The sequence below is a fragment of the Akebia trifoliata genome, chromosome 5 (genome assembly GCF_017979445.1).
Source record: "Akebia trifoliata isolate Shusen 1 chromosome 5, ASM1797944v1, whole genome shotgun sequence".
In the NCBI taxonomy this organism is placed as follows: Eukaryota; Viridiplantae; Streptophyta; class Magnoliopsida; order Ranunculales; family Lardizabalaceae; genus Akebia; species Akebia trifoliata.
The window spans coordinates 25,125,376-25,150,589 of NC_141379.1; the positions used below are offsets into that span (position 1 = coordinate 25,125,376).

At 37.9% G+C, this 25,214-nt stretch overlaps 1 protein-coding gene across 5 annotated transcripts in view; it reads right to left on the reverse strand.

Annotated features, from left to right (window-relative positions):
* Positions 1–25,214, reverse strand: part of MLH1 (MUTL-homolog 1) — a 48,186-nt gene that overhangs the window by 18,341 nt on the left and 4,631 nt on the right. For all 5 annotated transcript variants that reach the window (XR_015178680.1, XR_015178681.1, XR_015178679.1 and 2 more), the window contains exons 7-12: positions 24,905–25,003; positions 17,848–17,917; positions 17,570–17,705; positions 9,511–9,605; positions 9,301–9,409; positions 8,316–8,481 (exon numbers count right to left, since the gene is read on the reverse strand). Coding sequence is in view for 2 of the 5 variants with exons in the window: in XM_086443161.1 (XP_086299287.1) it covers positions 8,316–8,481; positions 9,301–9,409; positions 9,511–9,605; positions 17,570–17,705; positions 17,848–17,917; positions 24,905–25,003 (675 nt within the window). In the remaining 3 variants the exon portion in view is untranslated. The remainder of the gene's footprint in view (positions 1–8,315; positions 8,482–9,300; positions 9,410–9,510; positions 9,606–17,569; positions 17,706–17,847; positions 17,918–24,904; positions 25,004–25,214) is intronic.

Genomic DNA, 25,214 nt, shown 5'->3' on the forward strand with positions numbered 1-25,214 from the left:
TAACCAATTGGACCTCACATGCGCAAGACTCAGAGTTAGGTTCTACCCTTGGAGATTGCTTGGGGGTTTAATGTGGAGGTGGGTGGTTTTTGCTACAAAGTGGTATATTGTCCTTGATAAATCCCAGGAGCAGGCAATATTTCTAGAAGCAGCAAACCAGAAAAAACAAAGGAAAACAATTCTGTGTTGAGGGGATTCAATGAGCGACACCTCAACTTCTTGTGTTCTGTAGGTGGGGAAAAGGTAGTGTCCACTAGAGTTTAGCTGGCTGGAGGTGGCAGTTTGGGAGGGATAGAGGAAGTGATTCAGCTAGGTAGAGGGGAAGAATCATACCCTAGGGAGTTTTTCAAATTTAAGTCTGGTGGGGGTACAACTAATTTATTTGCAGAGGCCCATGTGGCAAAAAACATGACGTGTGGTAGGTTTTCTCAAGTTGGGCAGAGCGACGGCTTGGCGTAGGGAGAAGTGTGACAAGCCAGATGAACATAACTTGTAATACCATGAAAATTTATTACATATATCAAGGAATTAAGTCAATTATGTTGACATATTTTCCTATTAAGTTTAGAAAAAAAATATTAAAAACAAATCGTAATAATATTGTCGATCTAAAATAACGATTTGCTAGAAGGAGAATTTGACAAATGAAATGTACAATTACGGAAACCTTACCATGATTATGATCGGAAAATTAAAACATTTAGTCAAAGTAGATAAAACTCAAAATTGTATAGGAAGCTTTATTGGTCAAATGGGTGTTACCTTTGAGTTCAAAAGCATCAAAAAACATAGTTTAAACTATAAGCATGCTTAAATCCAAATTTATAGGATAAATTAGAAAAATATTAATTTTATTAAGAGAACTTAAAGCTTAAGAGGTATTTTGGTCAATAAAGAAAAATCAATGAGGAATTTCGAAAATCTGAGACATACAATTCGAATTGGTCTAATGTAACAAACATAACAAAGAAAAGAAAAATATATGAAAAAATCATATATTATTTAATTATTTTTATAAAATTGGGTTTAATTATAGTTATTTATAAAAAAAGAGGGGGTTGATTTGAAATTATTGAATTGTCAAAAAGGTGATGTACAATTAATATTCATATATTATTATATTATATAAGAATGTAATTGATGAGTTGACATAGTGAGAACGAAAAAACAGAGACGAGTCGATTTTGATAGTGGATTCGTCTACGTAACCTTCAATGGCGATTTAAACGTATTTCGAACTTTAATTAAGATCCGACACTGATGAATAAAATATCCATAGACATCGAGATCTACAGTCATCGAAATATTTTATCGAATTGCTAAGGAAATTAATTGAAAAAATTATTTTAATATCATAAGGACGCGTAAAACCCAACTGCAAAGGTAGGAAACTTATAATTTCAAATTTGTAGTATAATTTTCAATGAAATCTGTTTTGTTTACATTTTAATAGTTAGTTTCAAATAATTTGTTTTATATATTTTCTATGATATTTTAATGTTGTGGAACAAAAAGAAATGAATTTAGGTGAGTTTTACTAGAAAATCAATTTGTTTTCATAGTAATTTTTGTAGAGTATTTATTTCAAAAATTGTTAAGACGTACTATTTTGAAAGGGTATTTTCATTTGGATAATAATCTATAAAAAAATGTTTAAGCGTAAATTGGAATCAAGAATGAAAGTCTCGATTGGTTGGAATCAAGAATGGGATTCTTAATTGGTTGGATTTGAGAATGGGATTCCCAGTTGTATATACTTGTGTTGAGGAATTTTCAAGTTTAGAGTGCTTTTAAACATTGTGTAATAGATGCATGGGATGCAATTAGGATGATAACCATGGGACGGTGTACTTGCACGTTTACTGTTTTTGATATACTGCTACATGTTTATAATTCTAAAATACCTGGGAAGGTCATCACACTTGCAAATTTGCTTTAATTTATTTCAAATGAATTTTGAAAAATATATATTATTATTTTTGTTATCCATTAAAAGGATAATAAATGCATATATAATTAATCGATATCTCTTTCTAAAAGTAACCAATTAATTTAGAATAATACGGTTTTAATACTCTCTGGTAGTATGGGATACCACTTGAGAATACCATTGTACCTACTATTCGGAAAATTCCCATATTATCTTTATTGGAAAATAACAAATTGTAATGTCAAGATGGATTGTAAATGACTAAATTGATTGAGGACACATGCATACCACAGAGAGAACGATGAAGTTGGCTTGTCAAATGATCATATACAATCTATATTAGTCAAACAATTGACCTCCGTTAAGGATCAACGACTAACCTGAGTCGGAAAACACGATCACCCAATTATGATAAATTGCTAGATCGATCATAAAATCAGGAACTAACAGTGAATTCCACACTATTTAAGTAATGGAGCAGCCATATACAGATCGATACTCTAATATTGGTCGTGTACCTTGTCATTCTTATCAAATACACCATCAGGATTGATATTCTTATGACACGTTTATGTTTCTTTTGTTTTATTATTAGATGGGAGATATTTCATTACTATACGTTTATGACACATTTATGATATTCTTTTGTTTTATTCGTTTTGTTTACTTATTTAAAAATCTGCATGATTTATAATATATTAACTTGTTTAGGCATTCATATTAAGACTATTATTTTGAAATGTGAGTTTACTATTGAGTAACTTCCCCGTTACTCACCCACCAACAAAACATTACAGATGCGCCAATTACGAGATGTATTTTCCTAATGGAAAGTATTATAGAGAAGGATTGCGGGATCAGGATGATGAACACTATTTCTGTTATATATAATTAGAGATTGGAGTTTAGTGGAACTATTTTTGTGTATTTTTTGACTTCCTTGTATATATTAACATCGTGTGTGTTTTGTCTTCTTATATGTATGACGTGGATAACTGTCAATCGATGTGGGATGTGTAGTTGATGTTTGTAACATTTATGGGTTGTACTTATAGCTATGTTTTTTAGAAATGATATATATATATATATATATATATATTTGATATGATATGGTGGTTGGAATGCAGTTGGATATATGGATTTTGATTACACATGTATGTCTATACAGATGAAAATTTTTCATTAAATCTAATTTTTAAGGTAAACTCTATCGAAATTATTTGGAAGAAATTCACATCGTATTTAAGATTTGAAGATTTTGATTTTTGTTTCTTTCTCTCCACCATCAAGATTTGGGAAAATCTAGATCCTAAATCGAGGGCTTGACATAACCCATATGGCTGCTTCGAGAAACGTGTCAAAATAAATTCCATAGAAAAGATTATCAAGTTAGGCCACGTGCAAAGAAAGTTTGGAGGGTCATAAAGAAGCCAAAATCATGGGCGAACACCAAGCTGAATGAGTGTAATGCAACCGAGTCAATGGTTCTATGTTTGTTAGATTTAAACAAAGGTAGGGGAGGGCCCATGGACAATGTATGCAAGGTCCGTGGGCTAGACCCTACTGAGTCTCTGGTCTCAAAGGCTTTTTTGTAGGACAGGGCCTCAGAGGAGGGGAAGCCAGATATAGATTTCAATCAGATGGGCTACGAGGTGTCTGTGGATGTCAGATCTATGTACTTGGAAGCTAAAGCCCAGGTAGTTGGTCAGGAGAGGGACTTTACCGACGTATGGCCCAGTGGGATTGAGATTGGGGAGGATAGACATCACGACAGAATTATGGGGTGGGATATAAAAAGCCTGAAAACGAGGGGAGTTGATGTGAGATATTTTAAACATAGGAATGTTATTCGGAGGGAGCTTCTTCCTCGATAGTTATCAGAGAAGATTCGGAGAAGTGTTCTCGACTTCTCGTTCTAGTAGAAGCCCAACTACTATCAAGCGAGGGAGGTCCTTTTATCGAAGTGGTTTGGTTGGCAAGCTCGTTGAGAAGTCGCTTCAAGGTTAACTTGGGTTCGAACTTGTTGGCTATATGTTCTAACCTTGGTTATCTTCGTGGTCAATTGTGTGAGGACTTAAGAGGGTACAAGGTGGTTTTGGTGGATGTGGCTGGGAAGGCGGAGGCGAGATCAACTGATAGTGTGAATTATAAATGGAATTCCAGAAAAGTATTGGAGTTGGGATTCTCAGTAGGGGTAAATTTAAATAGTTCGGTTTGAGAATTGGGAGTTTTGTTAGAAGTGGCGAAACTTAGGGACTCGATGGTCGAGAATATATTGTCTAAGTTAAGACAGAAGAGGTCAGAGGCAGTCGATATATCGGAGCGTTCAGATGATTGTATTGAATGCCCTCCCCCCCCCCCTTCAATTTAAATTTGGGTACAGATGAGACCGATGGCTTGGAAGGGATGGGGTTTAATGCAAAAGCCGTTAAAAGGAAGAAAAGGCGTATCGTGGTAGAATTATTGGATCTGGGGAAAAGGCAGGAAGCTATTAGGCTCAAGGCTTCCACAAGTAAGGATCGGGGGAGAAGGAAGTTGGTGTATAATGACGTCTAAACTTTTGAATTGGAACTTCAAGGCGACCTCAGGAAGAGAACGGTGATAAATATGTGGTGTGCAGGTTGAAGCCTCAGATTGTTACTCTTCAAGAATCTAAATTGCAGGTGGTAGACTAATCTATGATTAGATATCTATGGGGCAGTAGACGGTGGGGTGGACCTTTGTGCCAGTGCTCGGGTCAACTGGGTGCATTATTGTTATGTGGGATACGAGATGTGTGGTAATAGAGGATACTTTGTAAGGGGCTTTCTCGGCCCTCTTACTCTGCGGGCTAATGGATAGTGACTTTCAGTAGGTGTTCTCAGGGGTTTATGATCCTACCAAGGATAGAGAGAGCTCAGTTCTGGGAAGAGTTGAACGATGTGAATGGGTATTGAGGAAAATCGTGGTGCATTGGAGGAGATTTTAATGTAATTCACTTCTCCTTCGAGAAGTTCAGGGGCTCTAGACTGACATAAAAAATGAGAAGTTTTGGTGAGTTTGTTCAATAGAATGAGTTGGTGGATTTACTGCTGATTGGGAGGACTTCACTTGGTCCAACAATCAAGTGATGCCGATTTTGAATAAACATGTTAGGTTCTTGGTCTCGTCAAGCTGGGAAGTGTTTTTCTCTAGTCTTTCTCAAGAGTCTGTGTCTAATCCAACTTCGAATCATTGCCCGATTCTTCTTTGAGTTGACCCGTGCGTTAGACGCCTATCTCCATTCAGATTTGAGAACATGTGGTTGCTACAAGAGAATTTTGTTGAGCTTATTATGAATTGATGGTTAGCATGAGCTTAGTGGGGAGGCCAGGGGTTGCGTTCTGATTGAAGTTAAAACTCGTTAAAGAGAAGCTTAAATAGTGGAATAGGGAGATTTTTGGGAGGGTGGAAGTGAAAAAAAAGGAACTTTTGCTGGAGTTGAAAGAGTTGGATAGGAGGGAGGAAGTGGGACTGCTTTCCACGGAGGTAAGAAATAAAAGAGGTATGATTCAAGAAGAGTATAACATTAGAGTAAATATGGAAGAGGGGTGCTGAAGACTGAAATTGAGGATACAATGGCTCAAGGAAGGGGATGGCAATACCAAGTATTTTCACCGGATAGCTAATGCTCATAGGAGGTCCAATAACATCTCTAAGATTAGAATTGGAAGAAGTTGGGTGGAAGGAGAAGATGAGGTTAGGAAAGGGGTGGCTGACTTCTATGCTAAATTATATTGGGAAACACATTCAGTTAGACCAAAGTTGGATGGGATGCATTTTGATAGTATTTCTGAAGCACAAAGAATGTGATTAGAGAGACCTTTCGAGAAAGAGAAAGTTTGGGCGTCGATTTCTGGTCTTTGCTCAAATAAAGCCCCCGGACAGGATGGCTTTACTTCAAGTTTTTCCAAAAAGAATGGAATAACGATTAAGGGGGAGTTGGTGGAAGTTCTAGTTGATCTCTTCGAGCATGGAGCGTTGGATGCCGAGTCAAATTGCTTGTTTATTACCTTAATTCCGAAAAAAAGCCAGGGTAGAAGACATTTCAGATCTAAGACCTATTAGTTTAGTGGGAGCCACATACAAAATCATTTTGAAGTTGCTTGCGACAAGGATGAAAGAGGTGTTGAATAGGTTCATTGGTCTAAGTCAAGGGGCTTTAGTTAGTGGTAGAAAATTTTGGGACAGATTTCTTATAGCTAATGAGTATCTTGATTTGAGGCTAAAATCGCAAGTTTCGGGGTTAGTATGCAAGATAGACCTGGAGAAAGTGTATGATCACGTCAATTGGAATGGTTTGACGTATTTGTTAGGTTGTATGAGGTTTAAGAATAAATAGATTTATTGGGTGATGAGGTGTGTTTCATCTTCATCCTTTTTTATTTTGGTGAATGGCTCACCGAAGGGTTTCTTTAGGAATTCTCAGGGTTTGCGACAAGGATAACCTCTATTGCCCTTTTTGTTCCTGGTGGTAGTTGAGGCCTTGGGGAGACTGGTAGGTAAAGCTATGGCAAATAGGGATTTAAGTGGTTTTCATCCTGGTGCGAAAGGGATACTTGTGACCCAATTGCAACTTGCGGATGACACATTGATTTTTTTAAATGCGGATGTGGAGCAGGTAAGGTTCCTTGTTGTTTTGAGGTTGTTACTGGTTTGTCAATAAATGGAGAGTAAGGTTTAGTCGGTGGGCTAAGTGTTAGATGTGGATTTCATAGCGGCTACTTTGGGGTGCCTAGCGGGGCTTCTCCCCTCCTTTTATCTAGGTCTACCCTTGGGAGCTAATTACAAGAGTAAGAATATTTGGGAGCTGGTAATTGAGAATATTTCTAGAAGATTGAGTTCATGGCAAGCAATTTATCTCTCTAAGGGTGGCAAGTTAACCCTGATTAAGAGTGTTGTCTAGCATCCCAGTTTATAACCTTTCTCTATTCACTATACCTAAAAGTGTGGAGTTGAGGTTGGACAAGTAGTTTAGAAATTTATTGTGGCCCGATAAGGAAGAGAAAAGCAAGTTTCATTTGGTCAGTTGGAAAAATATTTGTTCTGTCAAAAGTTGAGGGGGAAGAAGGGGGGTTAGGCTTTAGGAAATTGGTAACTCTTAATGGGGCTTTGCTTGGTAAGTGGCTTTGGATATTCGGAACGAAAACAAAAGGTGATTGCAGCCAACTTTGGGGAGGACCTGATGGGTTGGGTAAATGAGGAAGTCAAAAATCCTTATGGTTGTAGGGCGTGGAAGAGTATTTTAAAAGTATTGTCTTAATTCAAGAAAAGGGTCACTTTCAAGGTAGGGTAGGGAGATAAGAGTCAAGTTTTGGGAGGACATTTGGGGTGGGGGTGACTTTTTAAGGGAGAGGTTTCCGGTGTAATACTCGCTATCTTTGAAGAAGAACCTTCCTATGGCAAGTTTTCGTGCAATGCATCTTGGAACAATAGGGTGGGACTCGGGTTTAAGAAGATCGTTGAATGATTGGGAGTTGATTGAGGTCTCAGAGTTGATGGGTCATCTTAATAGTGTGTTGGGTGGTAGTCATGACGAGGATATGAGATTGTGGGCCCCTAATAGCAAAGGACAGTTCTAAGTTAGAGATTTCTATAAAGACCTCATTAGCAGGGGGACCCATCTTTTCCTCATACTGCGGTTTAGGGCCCAAGAGTGCCTTCAAAGGGAGTTTTTTTTGCTTGGGTGGCCTTTGGGAAAGGATTCAAACCCAAGATACTCTTAGGAGAAGAGGTTTTTGCAGGCCGAATGGGTGTTGTATGTGCTTGGCTAGTGAGGAATCTTCTAATCATTTACTTGTTCATTGTGAGGTTGCAAAGGAGATGTGGACTCATTTTTTATCTTTGTTTGGCATGGTTTGGTTTGTTCCGTTTTTAGTTAAAGGAGTCCTCGATGAATGGCTTCAAATGGGTTTGAGTTTTCGTCATGCGAAGAAGTTGATTTGGAGCCTTATTCTGTTTGCGATTTTTTGGGGGATTTGGAAACAAAGGAATGCTAGAACCTTTCTAGGGAAGTCCCAATCAACTGAAGAGCTGATTCTATTGGTGCTTGTGCTGTTATACTTTTGGTGCAAAACCTTCAAACATTTCAAAGAGATCTTCTTTGAGGATTTTTTGCTCCGTTGGGAAATCAATTGTACTTAGTTGTTTTCTTGTCTTGTCTTTTTAGTTTTTGTTCTGTTTGGGGTGGGTCATCTCAACCAGCCTGATTTTGGTTGTTTCTTTCTCATCTATCAAAAAAAAAGTTAAAAGAGGCATGTACATCCCACTGAAAAGTTCCATAAACTAAGCAATAAAAGAAAATGAAGGAAATAATAGAAGATATGATATAATTAATTATGCAATCTGTAGAAAAAAAAATAGTTACTTCAGCAATCTTCTCCTTCAGATCATCATTCTCACTACATTTGGACTCCAAATCTTCATCCTTCAGTGCCATTATTATTAACTCTGAAAGGGGGGCAGGATCACTGAGTTGTATAGCATTGAAATGGGCAAACCGGCGTAGAACTTGCTGATACATGAGTTCTTTGCTGTGAAGGAATAAATTTAAACAGCCAACAGAAATAGTTAAACTAAGTAGGCAAATGAGAAAACAAGAAAAACTAAAAGCCAAAAAAAAAAATTGTTAAAGAGGCATGAAACTGGAATATCAAGTTTATCAGCTATTGCTTCCTAGAACAGCTAAATGCATCAAAAGCCTACACATTGAAGTAAATGACAACCTGTAAGAGAGTGTTCCTTCTTCCAAGTTTATCTGTTTAGTGATGTACATTGCAAAAGAAAATCGACCAAAAAACCCAAAAAATGATCTAAACACCACCAAACACAGAAAATCTGCCTGTAAAGCTCCCAAAATTGATCACGAAGTCCCAAAAGCATCCACAACTCACAACCACAAACAAGGCCCTAGATACACATCTAGGGTTTCACTTGTAATACCACAAGGGATTGAAACCCTCTTTTACCCTAAAACTGTAGAAAATTTTGAATAAAAAGGGAATAAAAGAAAAGCTTTGATACCGGGTTAGAAACCAAGAATCAATCCCCAAGAGAAAAAGGAGAAGAGAAAGGATGAAAAAGAAGAAATGAGAGAAGGAGAGAGAAGTCCGAACTAGAATGGTTAGGCCCCTCCTCCTCATCTCTATTTATATATAAAAGGATGTGGGGCCCACTTACACTTAAGTGAAGACGTGGGCTCACCATATAAAACCCAATAAAAAACAACTCCTTCAGCACCCAATAATGAGGACCGGCAGAATCTCTTTACCAGATCAGTCTCTACTTGATAATATAAAGTGACAAACTATATGATAGGAGCAAAGGAAAAAACTAAAGCCCTCAATTATTACCTCAAGTTCACTACATTAGCAAGATATAGGCGGGTATTGTGTTGAAGCAACGCCAATACATCATCAGCCATTCCGATATAAGTACAATGTTTTACAATGTCCAGCAAACCTACAATAAAACATAACCAATCAATAGTGTACAACAGAATTATTAAAAATAGGAATTGTTGACCATCGACTGCTACACATAAAATGGTGCCTAACACTGACCAGAATGACAATTGCAATCAATATCACTTAGAAGCTCCTGGACGCTAGTCAAGTCAGCAGTTTCTTTTGGGTTCCTTCTTTGTCTTACAGCACAACTACAAATGAAGTTAAAAAATGAAAACAAGAAGAAAATCACCATATAAAGGACATCATTCATTAAAGATAAACATGGTCCACAGAACCCACAAAGAAAAGAAGAATCAAAATGAGTGCAAATTTCCAGTACAAGGATCTAAGCTACATGAACCACCAAATACCTTTATTTTTATTTCCAAATCATGCAAACCAAAATCCAAAGCAATTATCACACACTACTTGACAATAGATATGTTAACAGTTGTGATAGCTTTATGTTTTTTAGTTATTAGTTATTTAGTCTTTTCATGTTCATGTCCTTTCTATCTTCTCCTCTTTATTTGTTTAAGTATATAAACCATACACAAGGAGAAATAATAGAATCAGAATTTTTCCAGAATTTCTTTTCCTTTCTTTCTCTCTATCTTCTCTAAAACCCTAGATCAGTTTCTACATGGTATCAGAGCTCAGGCTCCATTGAGCACATTGATCTTGATGCACCATTCTTCGGCAATGGTGCCACCACCATCGCCGAACCTAAATCATTTTGTTCCCATTATTAGTATTATTTTTTTCAATAAGTTAATCCTTCACGATCTCGATTTTCATTTTATCTATACTATCTTTAATGAGAGTTCTTGTATTCAAACCGCGCAATCCTTATTTGTATGCTTATGAGAGAAATCATGACAGACCTGATCTAGTGGGCCACCGACTCTGACATACTAAAAAATGAGCGGGATGCGACAGTGATGGACTTCACAGAAAAGCGGTGACCACCATCAAGCTTGATTGGACGTTTGCGGATATCCATCATCAAGTATTTCATGAGATCAAGAGGAGACATTCAATTAAACCAATTGCATACTCTTTCTTCAAAAGACCATGCAATTGCGGGAGGATGTAAGTGAATATGATGCATGAGATACATTGTATCATTACAGTGACGGAAAACAATATATGTAGCAATATCAATTAGGATATTCTACATTAGGAATATTAATAAAGTAGAATATATTATCCTAGTTTCCATATCTTGGTTGATGTAATCTCTATAAATACCCTATTAGGGTTCATGTAATATTCATCCAAGAATTCTCAATAAACTCAGATTTCTATGGATGAGATACATTGTATCATTATCAATGTATCTCATCACAAAAGGAAGGTAGTGATGGAAAACAATATATGTAACAATGTCAATTAGGATATTCTACATTAGGAATATTAATAAAGTAGAATATTCATATATTATGCTAGTGTCCATATCTTGGTTGATGTAATCTTTATAAATACCCTGTTAGGGTTCATGTAATACTCATCCAAGAATCCTCAATAAACACAGATTTCTATATGGTATCAGAGCTTTAGTGACGACCGAGAAGATCGAAAATAGTCCCGAATACACCCTAAGTGCTGTCGTAGGTCTCCTAGGGTTACCTCCAACCATCTAGGCCCCTTTTTTAAACTGGAATGTGACAATAGGGCCCTCTCTTAGGTTCTAAGCCGTTTGGTAGTATTTCCGAGTAATTTCTAGTATCATCTGAACTCTCAGAAGTCATGTCAGAAGTAACTTCAAGACAGTCTACCAATAATAAGTTTGAATCCTTGCAAGCCAGAGATGAAAATCCAAACCTCTAGATCACCACAGTCAAACTTGATGCACGAATTACCTAGAGTGGGATCAGTCTGCGAAACTAGCCATCCATGGAAGACGGAAGGCAGGCTATTTGAATGGGAAGGAGTAACAACCTGATATCTTAAATCCTAAGTACGACTAATGGAACATTGAGAATGCCTTGGTTATGTCACGGTTGTTGCACTCAATGCAACTCCATATTAGTTGAGGATATTTCTTCTTGAAGACCGCAAAACAAATTTGGGAATCGGTGACTCAAATTTACTCTCAAGTTAAAAATAGTGCGAGAACCTATCAATTGGAACAAAATATATTGCATCTCAAACAGGAGGAGAAGATATTGTCAGGCTACTTCTCCGAATTGCGCAGCATGTGGGAAGAGCTCGATCACTATTTACCCTTCAATTGGGAAAGCCCTAAAGATTGTGATCAGTTCAACAAACATGTTGAGACTCGTCGTACCTTCCAATTCCTTGTCGGTCTGAATCTCGAGTGTGAGATGGTTAGAGTTCAGATTCTGAACAGAGATCCCCTACCTCCTTTGAACACCGTGTACTCTTATGTTCAAAGTGAAGAGAGTCGACGTGTGGCTATCGAACATCTGGATATTTCTGTGAGTGATAGATCAGTCCAGGCAACTAGTAGACAAGGAGACGGACAAACTTCAAGAGTGAAGAAGTTTGATAAACCCACCCGAACACCCAATAACAAAGAGATGCTAAAGTGTGACCATTGTGGCAAATTTGGACATATTCGAGCAGAGTGCTGGGACTTGATAGGTCGCCCTGAGTAATTTCATCCTAAGGGCTGATCTTCTTCTGCTCATTATGCTTCTAATGCCGACATGCCAAATGATACTCTAAGTTCTAAGACACCTTCTCTAGCAGTACATGTACCATTCTCTATGGAGGATACTTGTTTGAGGGCTTTATTGGATGATTCCACTGCCAACTCTTCCTTCGCACACACAGTTACTCCTATCACTACTCATCATGTTTCCTCATCTCATTCCAACTCTTGGATTCTTGATTCAGGAGCTTCAGATAACATTACAGATATGTCATCTTTCTTTCAGTCCTATAACCCATGTTCAAGCAAGGACAAGGTTCGCCTAGCTGATGGTTCCTTATTATCCATAGTCAATAAAGGAACCATCACAGTCCCTCATAGCCTTCCTTTGTCTAATATTTTACATGTTCTTAATCTCACTACTAATCTTGTGTCTGTTAGTAGTATTACAAAAAATCTGAATTGCAATGTTACCTTTTTTTCTCTCATTGTATCTTTCTGGATTTTGCAACGAAGAGGGTAATTAGCAATGGTCGTGAAGTAAATGGCTTGTACCTTCTCAACGTCTCAACACATTCCACATGCTCATGCTTCTCAGAGTAGTAGTAATAAGGTAATCAATAAAGCTCGTATAATGCGGTGGCATATTCGTTTGAGTCATGTTTCGTTTAAGTATTTACAACATCTATTTCCTTCTTTGTTTCAGTCTATGTCATTGTCAGAATTACAGTGTGAAGTTTGTCAATTGTCAAAACATTGCCGTTCATATTATCCAACAAGTTTAAATAAAAGGAGTTCTTTATTTTCTCTTGTACATTCTAATGTTTGAGATCCATCCCCCGTTACTTCTTTATTGGGTCTTTGTTATTTTGTTACGTTTGTCGATGACTATAATAGATGTATGTGGGTGTACATAATCAAAACAAAAGATGATGTCTATTCCATATTCCAAGATTTTCATGTGATGGTTCTAATGCAATTTGGAGTAAAGATCAAAATTGTTCGTTCAGATAAGCGATGAGAGTATACCTATGGGGGGGTTAAGGAAATTTTGTGCTACTCAAGGTATAGAACAACAAACTTCTTGTGCTTCTACACCCCCAACAAAATGATACTACCAAAAGAAAAAATCATCATTTGTTGGAATTAAGAATAGCTTTGTTGATTGGGATGAACGTTGCTAATCATTTCTAATCTGAAGCAGTTCTTATTGCATGTTACATTATCAATTGTAATCCCTTCAACGTCTTGAACTTCCAACCTTCTCTATTGTCCCTTTCTCTTGATCGTCCATTGTTCCTTGTGGTTCCACGAGTCTTTAGGTGTATGCTTTGCTCATGTTTTTAGTCCTACTGAAGTATGTGTTTCTTGGTTACTCTAATTCTCAGAAGTGTTATAAATGTTATTATCCACCTACTCATCGTCGATTTACTACAATAGACATCACATTCTTTGAGGATCAGTGTTACTTTCCTCATCCAGATCAACAATCCCTTCAAGGGGGAGTGGTTTCTTTAATCCACTAATGATAAGTCAATTCCAGAGTCCTCTTTCCCAGTTTCACCTCCTTTGCCAATTATTCTTGATTCTACTGGAGAAGTTGAACCAAGCCTAACCCTAATCTGTTTGGACGCATTTACATTAGAAAGGGAAAACAAGTCATCGCGGATCCACCATGCCACATCACTAAGGAGCCAAATCCAGTTTCTTCATATTTCAATGTTCCCATTGTTCTTCAGAAAGGTAAACATACTTATACTTCGCACCCTATTTCTCACTTTTTTCTTATCATGATGTGTCCCAATCCTATCGCTCCTTTGTTGCTACTATGTCTTATGTTTCCATCCCATCCAGTGTGAAAGAAGCTCTCTCTAATCCCAAGTGAAAACAAGCTATGGATGAGGAAATGCAAGCTTTAGCAAAGAATGATACCTGGGAGTTAGTGTCCTTACCACGAGGAAAGAAGTCAATTGCGTGCAAGTAGGTGTTTACAATGAAGTACAGGTCAGATGGATCGATTGACAGGTACAATGCTCGGTTGGTTGCCAAGGGTTATGCTTAAACTTACGGCATTGACTATCAAGAAACTTTTGCCCCAGTAGAAAAAATGAATTTTATTCGTATTCTTCTCTTCTTGGCAGCCAACTTCTCGTGGGAGTTTCACCAACTAGATGTGAAGAATGCCTTCTTGTATGGTGATTGGCAGGAAGAAATATACATGGATACTCCTTTAGGAGTTCTTTTTCCTAATGTTGATGGGAAAGTTTACCGTCTCAAGAAATCATTATATATGGTTTCAAACAATCCCCACACGCATGGTTTGAACGGTTCCACTTTGTTATGCAGGATGTGGGTTACAAGCAATGTCAAGTTGATCACACGTTGTTTGTCAAGCACAGTGGACCTCAGACTACAATTCTTATTGTGTATGTCGATGACATTGACATTATTGGCAATTGTCCTGCTGAGATCCAAACTTTGAAGCATCTTCTTGGAAATCGCTTTGAAGTAAAAGACCTTGGACTTCTGAGATATTTTTCGGGTATTGAGGTGGCTCGATCCGAGACAGACATTTTTATTTCACAACGGAACTATGTGCTAGATCTATTCTAGGAAGTGGGTAAACTTGGGGCTAAACCAATTGATACTCCAATCGAGCCCAATCACCGATTGAGTAACAATGATGGTGAAGCTCTGGCAAATATCAATCGTAATCAACAATTGGTGGGTAAACTCATCTACCTATCTCTTACGTGACCCGACATAGCCTATGCCGTCAGTGTTGTTATCCAATTCATGTATGCCCCTCGCACGACACATCTTGATGTTGCCCTACGCATCCTTTGATACTTGAAAGGGTGTTCGAGGAAAGACTTACTATTTCGTTCCCATGGTCACCTACATGTTGAAACATAGACCGATGCTAATTAGGCGGGCTCTATTGCTAATCGTCGTTCGACTTCTGGGTATTGTACTATGGTGGGTGGAAATTTGGTAACTTGGCACGGTAAGAAACAGAAAGTAGTTGCTCGTTCCAGTGTTGAAGCTGAGGTCAGAGCCATGGCTCTTGGCATATGTGAGTTACTTTGGTTACAACTATCACTCCATGAACTTGGTTGTTCACCTCTTATGCCCTTTCAGTTGTACTGTGATAACAAGGCAACCATTAGCATTGCTCATAATCCTGTTCAACGTGATCGCACCAAACACATTGAGGTCAACCGTCATTTCATCCGGGAGAAAATCACTTCCGGTGACATCTGCACCATCTTTGTTCCTACCACACAATAGTTAGCTGATGTCCTCACTAAAGTTTTGGATCACGCCAACTTTGATAGTCTTATGGGCAAGCTGGAGCATGTGTGATATCTTTGCCCCAGCTTGAGGGGGAGTGTTAACAGTAGCACTAGTTTTATGTTTTTTAGTTATTAGTTATTTAGTCTTTTTATGTTCATGTCATTTTCTATCTTTTCCTCTTTATTTGTGTAAGTATATAAACCATACACAAGGAGAAATAATAGAATCAGAATTTTTCTAGAATTTCTCCTCTTCTCTTTCTCTCTATCTTCTCTAAAACCCTAGATCAGTTTCAACAATATAAACTACAGAACTTAGCAAAGAGATGCATCTATCTTTCATTGTTGCTTAGAAGTCAGAACCAAGCCTATGAACTAAGGCACAAACAAGGAAACTCTAAGAAAGGAATACCTTGCATATTCTCGTGTCATGTGTCTTTTACAACAGAACCTTACACAACCATTCACCGCATCTAGTTAGCTCCCAAACATGCTATCTTGGGTATGTTGAGTTTAGTCCCACATCGGACACTCATTGCCTTGTCTCTCTCCTTATAAGCTCCTAGGCCTCTCCACTCATTGCCAATTGGTTTTGAGTTGGACCCCCAAATTTATCATGTTATCTGAGCGGGCCTTTCTCTCCTCCACGTCACCCAGTTCATATCCACATGCTTTGGCCTAATTCAGCCCACATGGGAGTGTTGAGTTTAGTCCCACATCAGACACTCATTGCCTTGTTTGTCTCCTTAAAAGCTCTTGGGCCTCTCCACTCATTGCCAATTGGTTTTGAGTTGGACCCCCAAATTTATCATGTTATCAGAACGAGCCTTTCTCTCCTCCACGTCACCTAATTCATATCTCCGCGTGTTTTGGCCCAGTCTGGCCCACACGTGCAGGGGCGTGTTGAGTTTAGTCCTACGTCGGACACTCATTGCCTTGTCTCTCTCCTTATAAGCTCTGGGGCCTCTCCACTCATTGCCAATTAGTTTTGAGTTGGACCCCCAAATTTATTGTGTCTATATAGCATTACAGTTCATGTCTCTAGGTGCTCTTCCCTAAGTCTTAACTCGTAAGACGTGTTCTTAGAAGTTAGCACCTAATCAAAGTGGGAGAGGTCTTTTTCTTTCTTTTTTTTCTGCTAGTATGGAGAGGAAACTTTAATTGACTGCTATTGAAATCATGCAACCATCCCACGGATTTAAGAATGTACACATCAAGGAACACCGCAAAGATGTTGTGTTCAAGTCACTAGACTGACTGTCAGCTCAAGATGTCAAGGGTTTCTTGATTTTTATTCTTTATTTGACTTGGAGGAACTTTGAGGGCTTACTTAATATGTAGTATTTGACTTTCTTGACTAGTTATACTTGATTGCACTTACTTTAACAACTCTACCAAATATTTAGAGGGTTACTGGCATATAGTTCTAATTATAATTGAATTCTTAATTTTGATTATTAGTAGACTGTAAAGGGAAAAATGCTTCTGTTCATCATGGACACAATCTGGCAAAGAGGAATTCATGGAGTTTGCCCGAACACATTGAGTTGACTTCTGCTTTAGGAATATGGTTGCCTGGTAGCAAGAGATTTTCTGAAGTTCGATGGAACGCATGGAGATTGCTGGAAAAAAATTGTGCAGAGATTAACAGGGTAACATTATTAAACAGAGTGATAGAGAAAGAGTAAAGGAGATGAGGAAAATTATGGCAATTGAATGGAAGACGTTGGAATAGGAAATTCAGGATGGAAGAGGGGAATGGGATGTGTATTACCAAAAAGGAGTAGGGGTTTTGGAGCAGGATTTCCAAGGGAGTTGGTGGTGTTATATAAAATATCTGTTTCCACCTGTACCCATTCCCAGCTGAGCATCGTTTTAGAAAAGACAAAATGCTATAAAGCAAAGAATAGGGAAAATTTTAATTGAAGACTTTCTTTAAACCAAAAGGTTGAGATTTCAAGGCCAGGGCCATTGTGGTGGATGGAGATCCATGAGCTAAGGTCGAAATTTCAACCATGCCACTTAAGACCCCAAGCATGGTCTCCATGTTCGAAAGCCATGCAAGAGGTGGAAGAGGACATAATAGTAGAGTATGGTTGGAGAACAAAGATGAAGTTGGAGGAGTCCATTCTTACTAGAGCCCATACACGATACATCAAAGTAGTTGTGAGGGTACTTAACGAGTTGCGCGCTCTTCGTCATCAAGCATTTTTACAAGCAACTATATTAAATATGAATCGGGACTAAAATGGAATCATACCGCATAGAAGTCAACCCAGATTTTCTTTCATGTTGTCCAAGAGATTTATCTTGTAAGTAGGCATGCATCCTTCCTGCAGGATCCATCGAATCTGTCCTGACCATTTTATTGACTGGGACTTTCTGAGATTTTGAACCTATGGAAGATAAGGAAACAATATAAGAAAATCAAACAAGGGGATATTGCCAAAATAATGAATGACACATTTCTAAGATAAAATTGCATCCTTAAGAGATTGAAACTGCTATAAATCAAAGAGGTCACAATACTCTCCATACCAGTGGGTGATGGATCAAGATTGGTATCCTTGCTTGCACCAAGAGGACCAGATTGAGAGGCATGTACAGACTTCCTTGTGCATGAGACAAAAAATCAGGGCCAAAGGGGTGTGCATGAAATTCATTAAAAAGCAATTTGTTTAAATAAATGCAATGAACCATAGAAATAATGGCAAAACCCATATATTTTTTTGTATCAATTCATGCCAGTAACTTGGATTCTTTGAGCGACCAAGAAGCATAGCAGCTTGGATAGACTACATCAGACAAAGCCATGACCCAAAAAGGTAACACAGATCACCACTGCTAGCACTGAGTTAAGCCCAAAAGTACAGAAGAAGCATGTTTACAAGATTTTAGAAGATTTTTACTATATTCCAATGAAAAACCTGCCATTGGTGTACATCTATACTCCTTTATCAGTAAACTAGGAATTTATTGCAGTCTGAGGTATATATCCAATAAAAATGAATTTTTATTGCTCAGTGTATATCTATTTACAAATAAAGAGGTATAGATTTTGAGTTCTGGAGATTTAAAAGCTGGATTAACCAAGGTTTAAAATCTCATCTTGAGGTAACACTCCAATTAGGAGAAAAATCGAGACCGTCTTGACAGATACATTCCGTGACAATCTGAAACATTCCCAAAACATTCAATGTATCATTCCAGTCTCAGCCGAAACCAGAATGTTCCACTGAAACATTCCGAAATGGAAAGAAACTTTGAACCATGCATGTTACTAATTGCTGAAAAATCTCCAAGGCTTATTTTAGGAAAATAGGACATTCTTGATTATTCTTGATCTCTCTTAACTTTTTAGAATATTCTTGTAATAGGATAATTGGTCTATAAATACCCTATTAGGGCATTTGTAATGGAAATCCAAGAATTCTCAATAAATTCAGTTTCCTTCATGGTATCAGAGCCTTAGGTTCATATCCTATGAATCGAATTTTTTTTTTTTTTTTTTTTTGCCATCTTGTTCGTTGTTCATCTGTTTTTACCCTCCCTTTATTTTTCCCTTGTGATCTTTGCTAAATTCACGATGTCAGAAGAGTCAAGAGCCACCAATCAGTCTGTGATGGTAACACTTCATGGGAGAACACAAAACTTTTCTGGTAGAAATGGGGGAGGATCAAGAAACTAGCAACAGAATTGGCAACAAAAGTTACATGCTAATCTGGCACAAACGGGCAGTGATGGCTCGGGTGCTCAAGAGAATTCTAATAACAAGGAGATCAACAAAGAAGACATTGAATGGCTAAGATCACTTCTCAACTCCTTGGAGAAACCATCGGGTATGTGTTCATTTGCACATTCAGGTATGGTTTCTTCTTCTCATGCCTTTAGTGTCTCGGATAGTAACTATTTCGACTCTTGGATCATTGATTCAGGAGCAACTGACCATATAACTCATTGCTCCTTTATATTCTCCACATATAGTCCATGTTCTAGTAACAGAAAAATTACATTGGCCGATGGGTCACTTGCTACTGTAGCAGGTCAAGGAGATATTCACATAAGTCCTTCATTAATTCTGAAAAATGTTTTGCACGTTCCAAAACTTACAATAAATCTAGTCTCTGTCCAAAATCTTACAAAGGATTTGAATTGTAGCTTGACCTTTTCATCCACCTTTTGTATTTTTCAAGACCGAGCTACGGGGATGACGATTGGGCATGCTAAGGAAAGCAGTGGCCTCTATTACCTTGATGTGCAGAATAAAAATAAGAGTTGTAAGATTGACAATCCATCTTCCTTGTTGTCAGATACAAGATCTCCAATAAAAGACCAGATTTGGCTTTATCACCTTCAGTTTGGACATCCTTCCTTTAGGACTTTGAGTGTCATGTTTCCTTCCTTATTTAAGAATGTTGATATTCGTGAATTTCATTGTGACGTTTGTGAGTTTGCCAAACACAAACGAGTTTCTTTTCCTTTGAGTAATAAAAAATCCTCATTTCCTTTTCAAATAATCCATAGTGACATTTGGGGACCGTCAAGAATTTCAAATATTTCAGGGGCTAAATGGTTTGTCACGTTTATTGACGACTGTACTCGTGTCACATGGGTTTTTTTGCTAAAACAAAAATCTGATGTCTGCACGGTTCTCCCTATCTTTCATGACATGGTCAAAAATCAGTTTGGGGTTAAAATAAAAAAAAAAAAGATCTGACAATGCAAGAGAATATTTTAATCAAGTATTATCTCCATATTTTCAAAAAGAGGGGATAATACATGAATCCTCTTGCATAGATACATCCCAGCAGAATGGAGTGGCAGAAAGGAAGAATGGCCATCTCTTGTCAACAACTCGTGCATTGTTATTCCAATGGAATGTCCCCAAATACTTATGGGGTGAAGCAGTTCTCACATCAGCCCATTTAATAAACCGTATTCCATCTCGAGTTCTTGATTTTAAAAGTCCCTGGGAGGTTTTTTCCAAATTTTTTCCTGATTTTGCATCTCACAATCAATTGTCACCTCGAGTTTTTGGATGTGTCTCATTTGTTCATATTCATTCTCATGGTCGTAGTAAACTTGATCCTAGAGCTCTTAAGTGTGTCTTCATAGGGTATTCCTCAATTCAAAAGGGTTATAAATGTTATCATCCACCATCTCGCAAAATCTTTGTGTCCGCCGATGTAACTTTTGTTGAAAGTGAAAGTTTTTTCCAACCTTCTCTTCAGGGGGAGACACTTACTAGTGAAGATAAGGACCAAGGGGATCATGGCTTTCTAATGGACTTTCCTGCTCAAGCTAGCCAACCACCAACCCAAAACACTCCACCATTTCCCTTGCCTGAAACTGAACCACCAAAACAACTTGAACAAGAAGAAGTTGAGCCATCAAAACAACCCGAAACTGGACAGCTTGAACCTATAACCCCAAGACATACTTGTATTGAATCAGTTGTCACGAAACCATTGCAAGTTTACTCAAGAAAGAGAGGTTCCACTGCTAAGCTGAAGCTAACTCTAGCGTCCGAACCAGCTCTCGGAAATGAGATAAATACTGATATCCCTGTCATCAACTTGTCTTCTGAAGTTTTTGAAAAAAATGATCTTGACTTACCCATTGCAGTTAGAAAATGTACCCGAAATTATACAAAATATCCATTGTCTCATTTTGTGTCATTCGAAAAAGTGTCACCATCACACAAAAGCTTTCTCACCCATCTAAACTCCACAACCATACCACAAACACTATCCGAGGCCCTAAGCAAAGAAGAATGGAGACATGCTATGAAAGTGGAAATGGACGCACTCGCGAAGAACAAAACCTGGGAGTTGGTAGAGCTGCCCAAATGAAAGAAACCTGTTGGATGCAAATGGGTGTTTTCTCTAAAGTATAAAGCTGATGGATCACTTGAACGATACAAGGCCAGGTTAGTTGCAAAGGGTTATACACAGACCTATGGAGTAGACTATGAAGAAACATTTGCACCGGTGGCTAAGATGAACACAATAAGGATTTTGTTGTCATTGGCAGCCAACTTAGATTGGAGTTTACACCAATTCGACATGAAAAACGCCTTTCTTCACGGAGACCTAGAGGAAGAAATTTATATGGTGAGGCCTCCAGGATTTGATGACAATTCAGGAGATAAGAAGGTATGCAGGTTGAAGAAAGCATTGTATGGGTTGAAACAATCTCCACGAGCATGGTTTGGAAGGTTTACAAAGACAATGTTAGGAATGGGCTACAAACAAAGTCAAGGTGATCACACTCTATTCGTAAAACACTCGGCCTTTGGGGGAGTAACTGCACTACTGGTATATGTGGACGATATTATTGTCACTGGTAATGATGCGAAGGAAGAAGGAGCACTCAAGAAACGTCTTGCAGAAGAGTTTGAAATAAAGGACCTAGGCAAGTTGAAGTATTTCCTAGGTATAGAGGTTGCTCGTTCAAAGGAAGGAATATTTGTCTCACAACAGAAGTATGTGCTAGATCTTCTCAAGGAAACTGGAAAAATAGGTTGCAGGCCCATGGAGACACCGACAGAAGCAAATCATAGGCTAAGTGAAGCGCCAGAAGATGAGATTGTAGATAAAGGGATGTATCAACGATTGGTTGGAAGACTGATTTATCTCTCTCATACTAGGCCTGACATAGCATATTCTGTTAGTGTGGTTAGCCAATTCATGCACAATCCTAAGAGTATACACCTGCAAGCCGTATACCGTATCCTCCAATACTTAAAAGGTAGTCCAGGTAAGGGAATTTTATTTAAAAAGGGAGCAAACTTGCGTTTGGAAGCATACACAGACTCAGATTATGCAGGGTCTGTGGTGGATAGAAGATCGACGTCCGGTTATTGTACATTTCTAGGAGGAAATCTAGTTACATGGAGAAGTAAAAAGCAACCGGTTATAGCAAGATCAAGTGCAGAGGCAGAGTTTCGGGCAATGGCACAAGGAATTTGTGAACTTCTGTGGATCAAAATAATTCTAGAAGATATTAGAATCACCTGGGACAGTCCAATGAGGTTGTATTGTGATAACAAGTCAGCCATCAATATTGCTCATAATCCAGTGCAACATGATCGTACAAAACATGTGGAAGTGGATCGACATTTCATAAAGGAAAAACTAGACAGTGGTTTAATTTGCACCCCTTACGTTTCAACAGAAGGGCAACTTGCAGATGTTCTAACGAAAGGATTACCTGGAACCACATTTCAAAAGGTCATTGGCAAGCTGGGAATGGAAAGCATATATTCACCAGCTTGAGGGGGAGTGCTGAAAAATCTCCAAGGCTTATTTTAGGAAAATGGGACATTCTTGATTATTCTTGATCTCTCTTAACTTTCTAGAATATTCTTGTAATAGGATAGTTGGTCTATAAATACCCTATTAAGGCATTTGTAATGGAAATCCAAGAATTCTCAATAAATTCAGTTTCCTTCACTAATTTACTTGGCAATTGTGCTGGTGACAGAGTGGCACCTGTCTCCTGGCTCTAGGGGGTGTTACCTTTCTCTTTTGCGGTTAGGTTGCCAAATAGGTCTCAGTCAAGTGAGACTTCAAAATTTGGTCTCATTCTTCCCTTCCCTTGATTCATGATCCTTTCAGTTGAATGAATCCCTCATGTGTCACGACCTGAATTGTGGTGCTCTTCTAGATCTTCTTCTACACATGATTCTAAACTTCTGGAATAAAGAAAGACACCTGTCTAAGTCCGAACACCATTAGATTCAGGTAGTAATAACGATATGAACACATGAGCCTTGATAGAAGAAATACCTTTAGACAGGGTGCAATGGCAAAATCATATTCATGTTGCTAAAACCAAATAACTGCGATAAATTGTAGCTGATGATAAATGGAACCAATGGCAACAGTATGGAACATACATCACACAGTGTTCTTACCTCACACCATATTTTCCCAAAATCGGATCCAATCGGTTCCATATATTGAAATTCTTAATAATTTCTTTCCACATCCTTAACATGTATGAAGCATTCATGTATTATCCCAAATACAGTTTCTACAACTAAATATAATGCACATGACTTCATTTTCTTTTCCATCCATAGCGATTTTCCCAAGAACACCTTGTTCATAATTTTCAACATACATATCCCCAAGCTTCCAAATTTCTTAGGTTTGCATTCAGGCTTCAACTAGGTGAATGTTCTTTGATTCTCAATCTTGTCAAATAAAATCAGTTTGTTTGCCCAGGTCCAGAATCTAAAAAATGAAGAGACATTAATAGATAACCCAAACTCCTAGCGAAGTTCTCAGGCATGACCTCACCAAAGCCAATGATCTTTACTTCAATGATTCAAAGCACTGAAGAAAGTGCCTTAGTCACCAATACGATTGTTGTATCCAAGAACAATATCGTATTAGCAGCTAACCCAAAGTGAGAAATCACTAACCCTCGTTTCCCACCCTAAAGCCTGAAATCAGCCCTAATTTTTCTACCCTCCTAAACAACTTCCTCTCCATCAGCAAAATAAAAATAAATAAAAAGAAGAGAGTAGAAATGTATCCTTTCCTAAGAGCTTTAGCACCATGGAAAAAATTTCCTCAAACACAGCTTGCCTGCCATACTTTGTTCATTAATTCTCACTTTGGAATCCATACATTTATTGAAAATGAGGATTCCCTTAAGTACTTCCCCCCTTCGATGAAAGCTCCTTAGTGGCCCAGACACTATAAAAAAGAACTTCTTTTAGCCTCATTTGTAATATCCTAGCCACAATTTTGCACACACTGACAACATCCACTAGGCTAATGGGACTAAAGTGTTTGATTTCCCCCATCCCTTAAATTTTGTAATGTGAGTATAAGATTAAAAGAAGATGCGTTCAAGCTTTCATTCGACATACTCCTCTCACTAAATTCTGACATCACCTTTATAAAGTCGACTTTGATAATAGGCTAGAACCCTTATGAAACACCGCAGTAAAATTTTCTGGACCAGAAGTCTTGTCACCCTGCTCAGGCATTTAATAGCTGAAAAAACATCCACCTCTTTAAAGTGTCTTTCTAACCATTTTATTTGGTCCCTCTTCATAGTTGCAAAATGCGAAACAGCAAATCATCAAAGGTAGAAATCCAATTATGGTTATTAGAGTGGCCTCTTCTGTAGAATTCCTTCCGAACTTATCACAAAAGTTAGAAGTTGGACTATTATCTTTCTCAGACTCTCAGGGATGTGAATAGTACTGGAAGTGTGGAAAAAGAGACAAATATAGGAACCCCCCTTCCCTATGCTTGCTTGTTATTATTTCATACAAAACTTTAGAGTTTTTAATCACTACAAGAATTTTGTTTACTGTGATAAGAACATTTAATGTAGGAAAAACCAAAATGAGTATATCTTAAAGTATGCATAAGGATTCCAAGGGTAAGAGAACTCACTATATTTGCGAAAATCAAACTGTCATTTATTTGTAGAGAAAGAATACTAGACATTAAGCAAGAACGAGGGACTATCTGTTATTTTACTTAATTCAAAGCAGATAAAAATTTATTAGCAAATGGTGAACGCCACATGTTTCTCAACGCAGCCATGTGATTCGGGTTTCCTAGAATACCTGAGTGTGAAATGCCCTCGTTGAATTAGCATGCCTTAACTTTGATTCAACTGCAGTTTGTATGTTCTCAATGATGCTTTCCTGATTCAAAAGGCTCACCTGCAAATGGTATATGAAGTGCTACAAACATTAGAACATAAGCTAAACAACTTACTAAACCAACTGTTCCAGCGAAATCAAAGTTTCAAAAAGAAATGAACCACATCATTTGTCTCGGAATGCAGCACTAATTGACTAAAATAATAAAATGTAAGAATATCAAGATAACAGGCAAAAGACATGCATCCTCATTTGTAATTTTATCATCTAT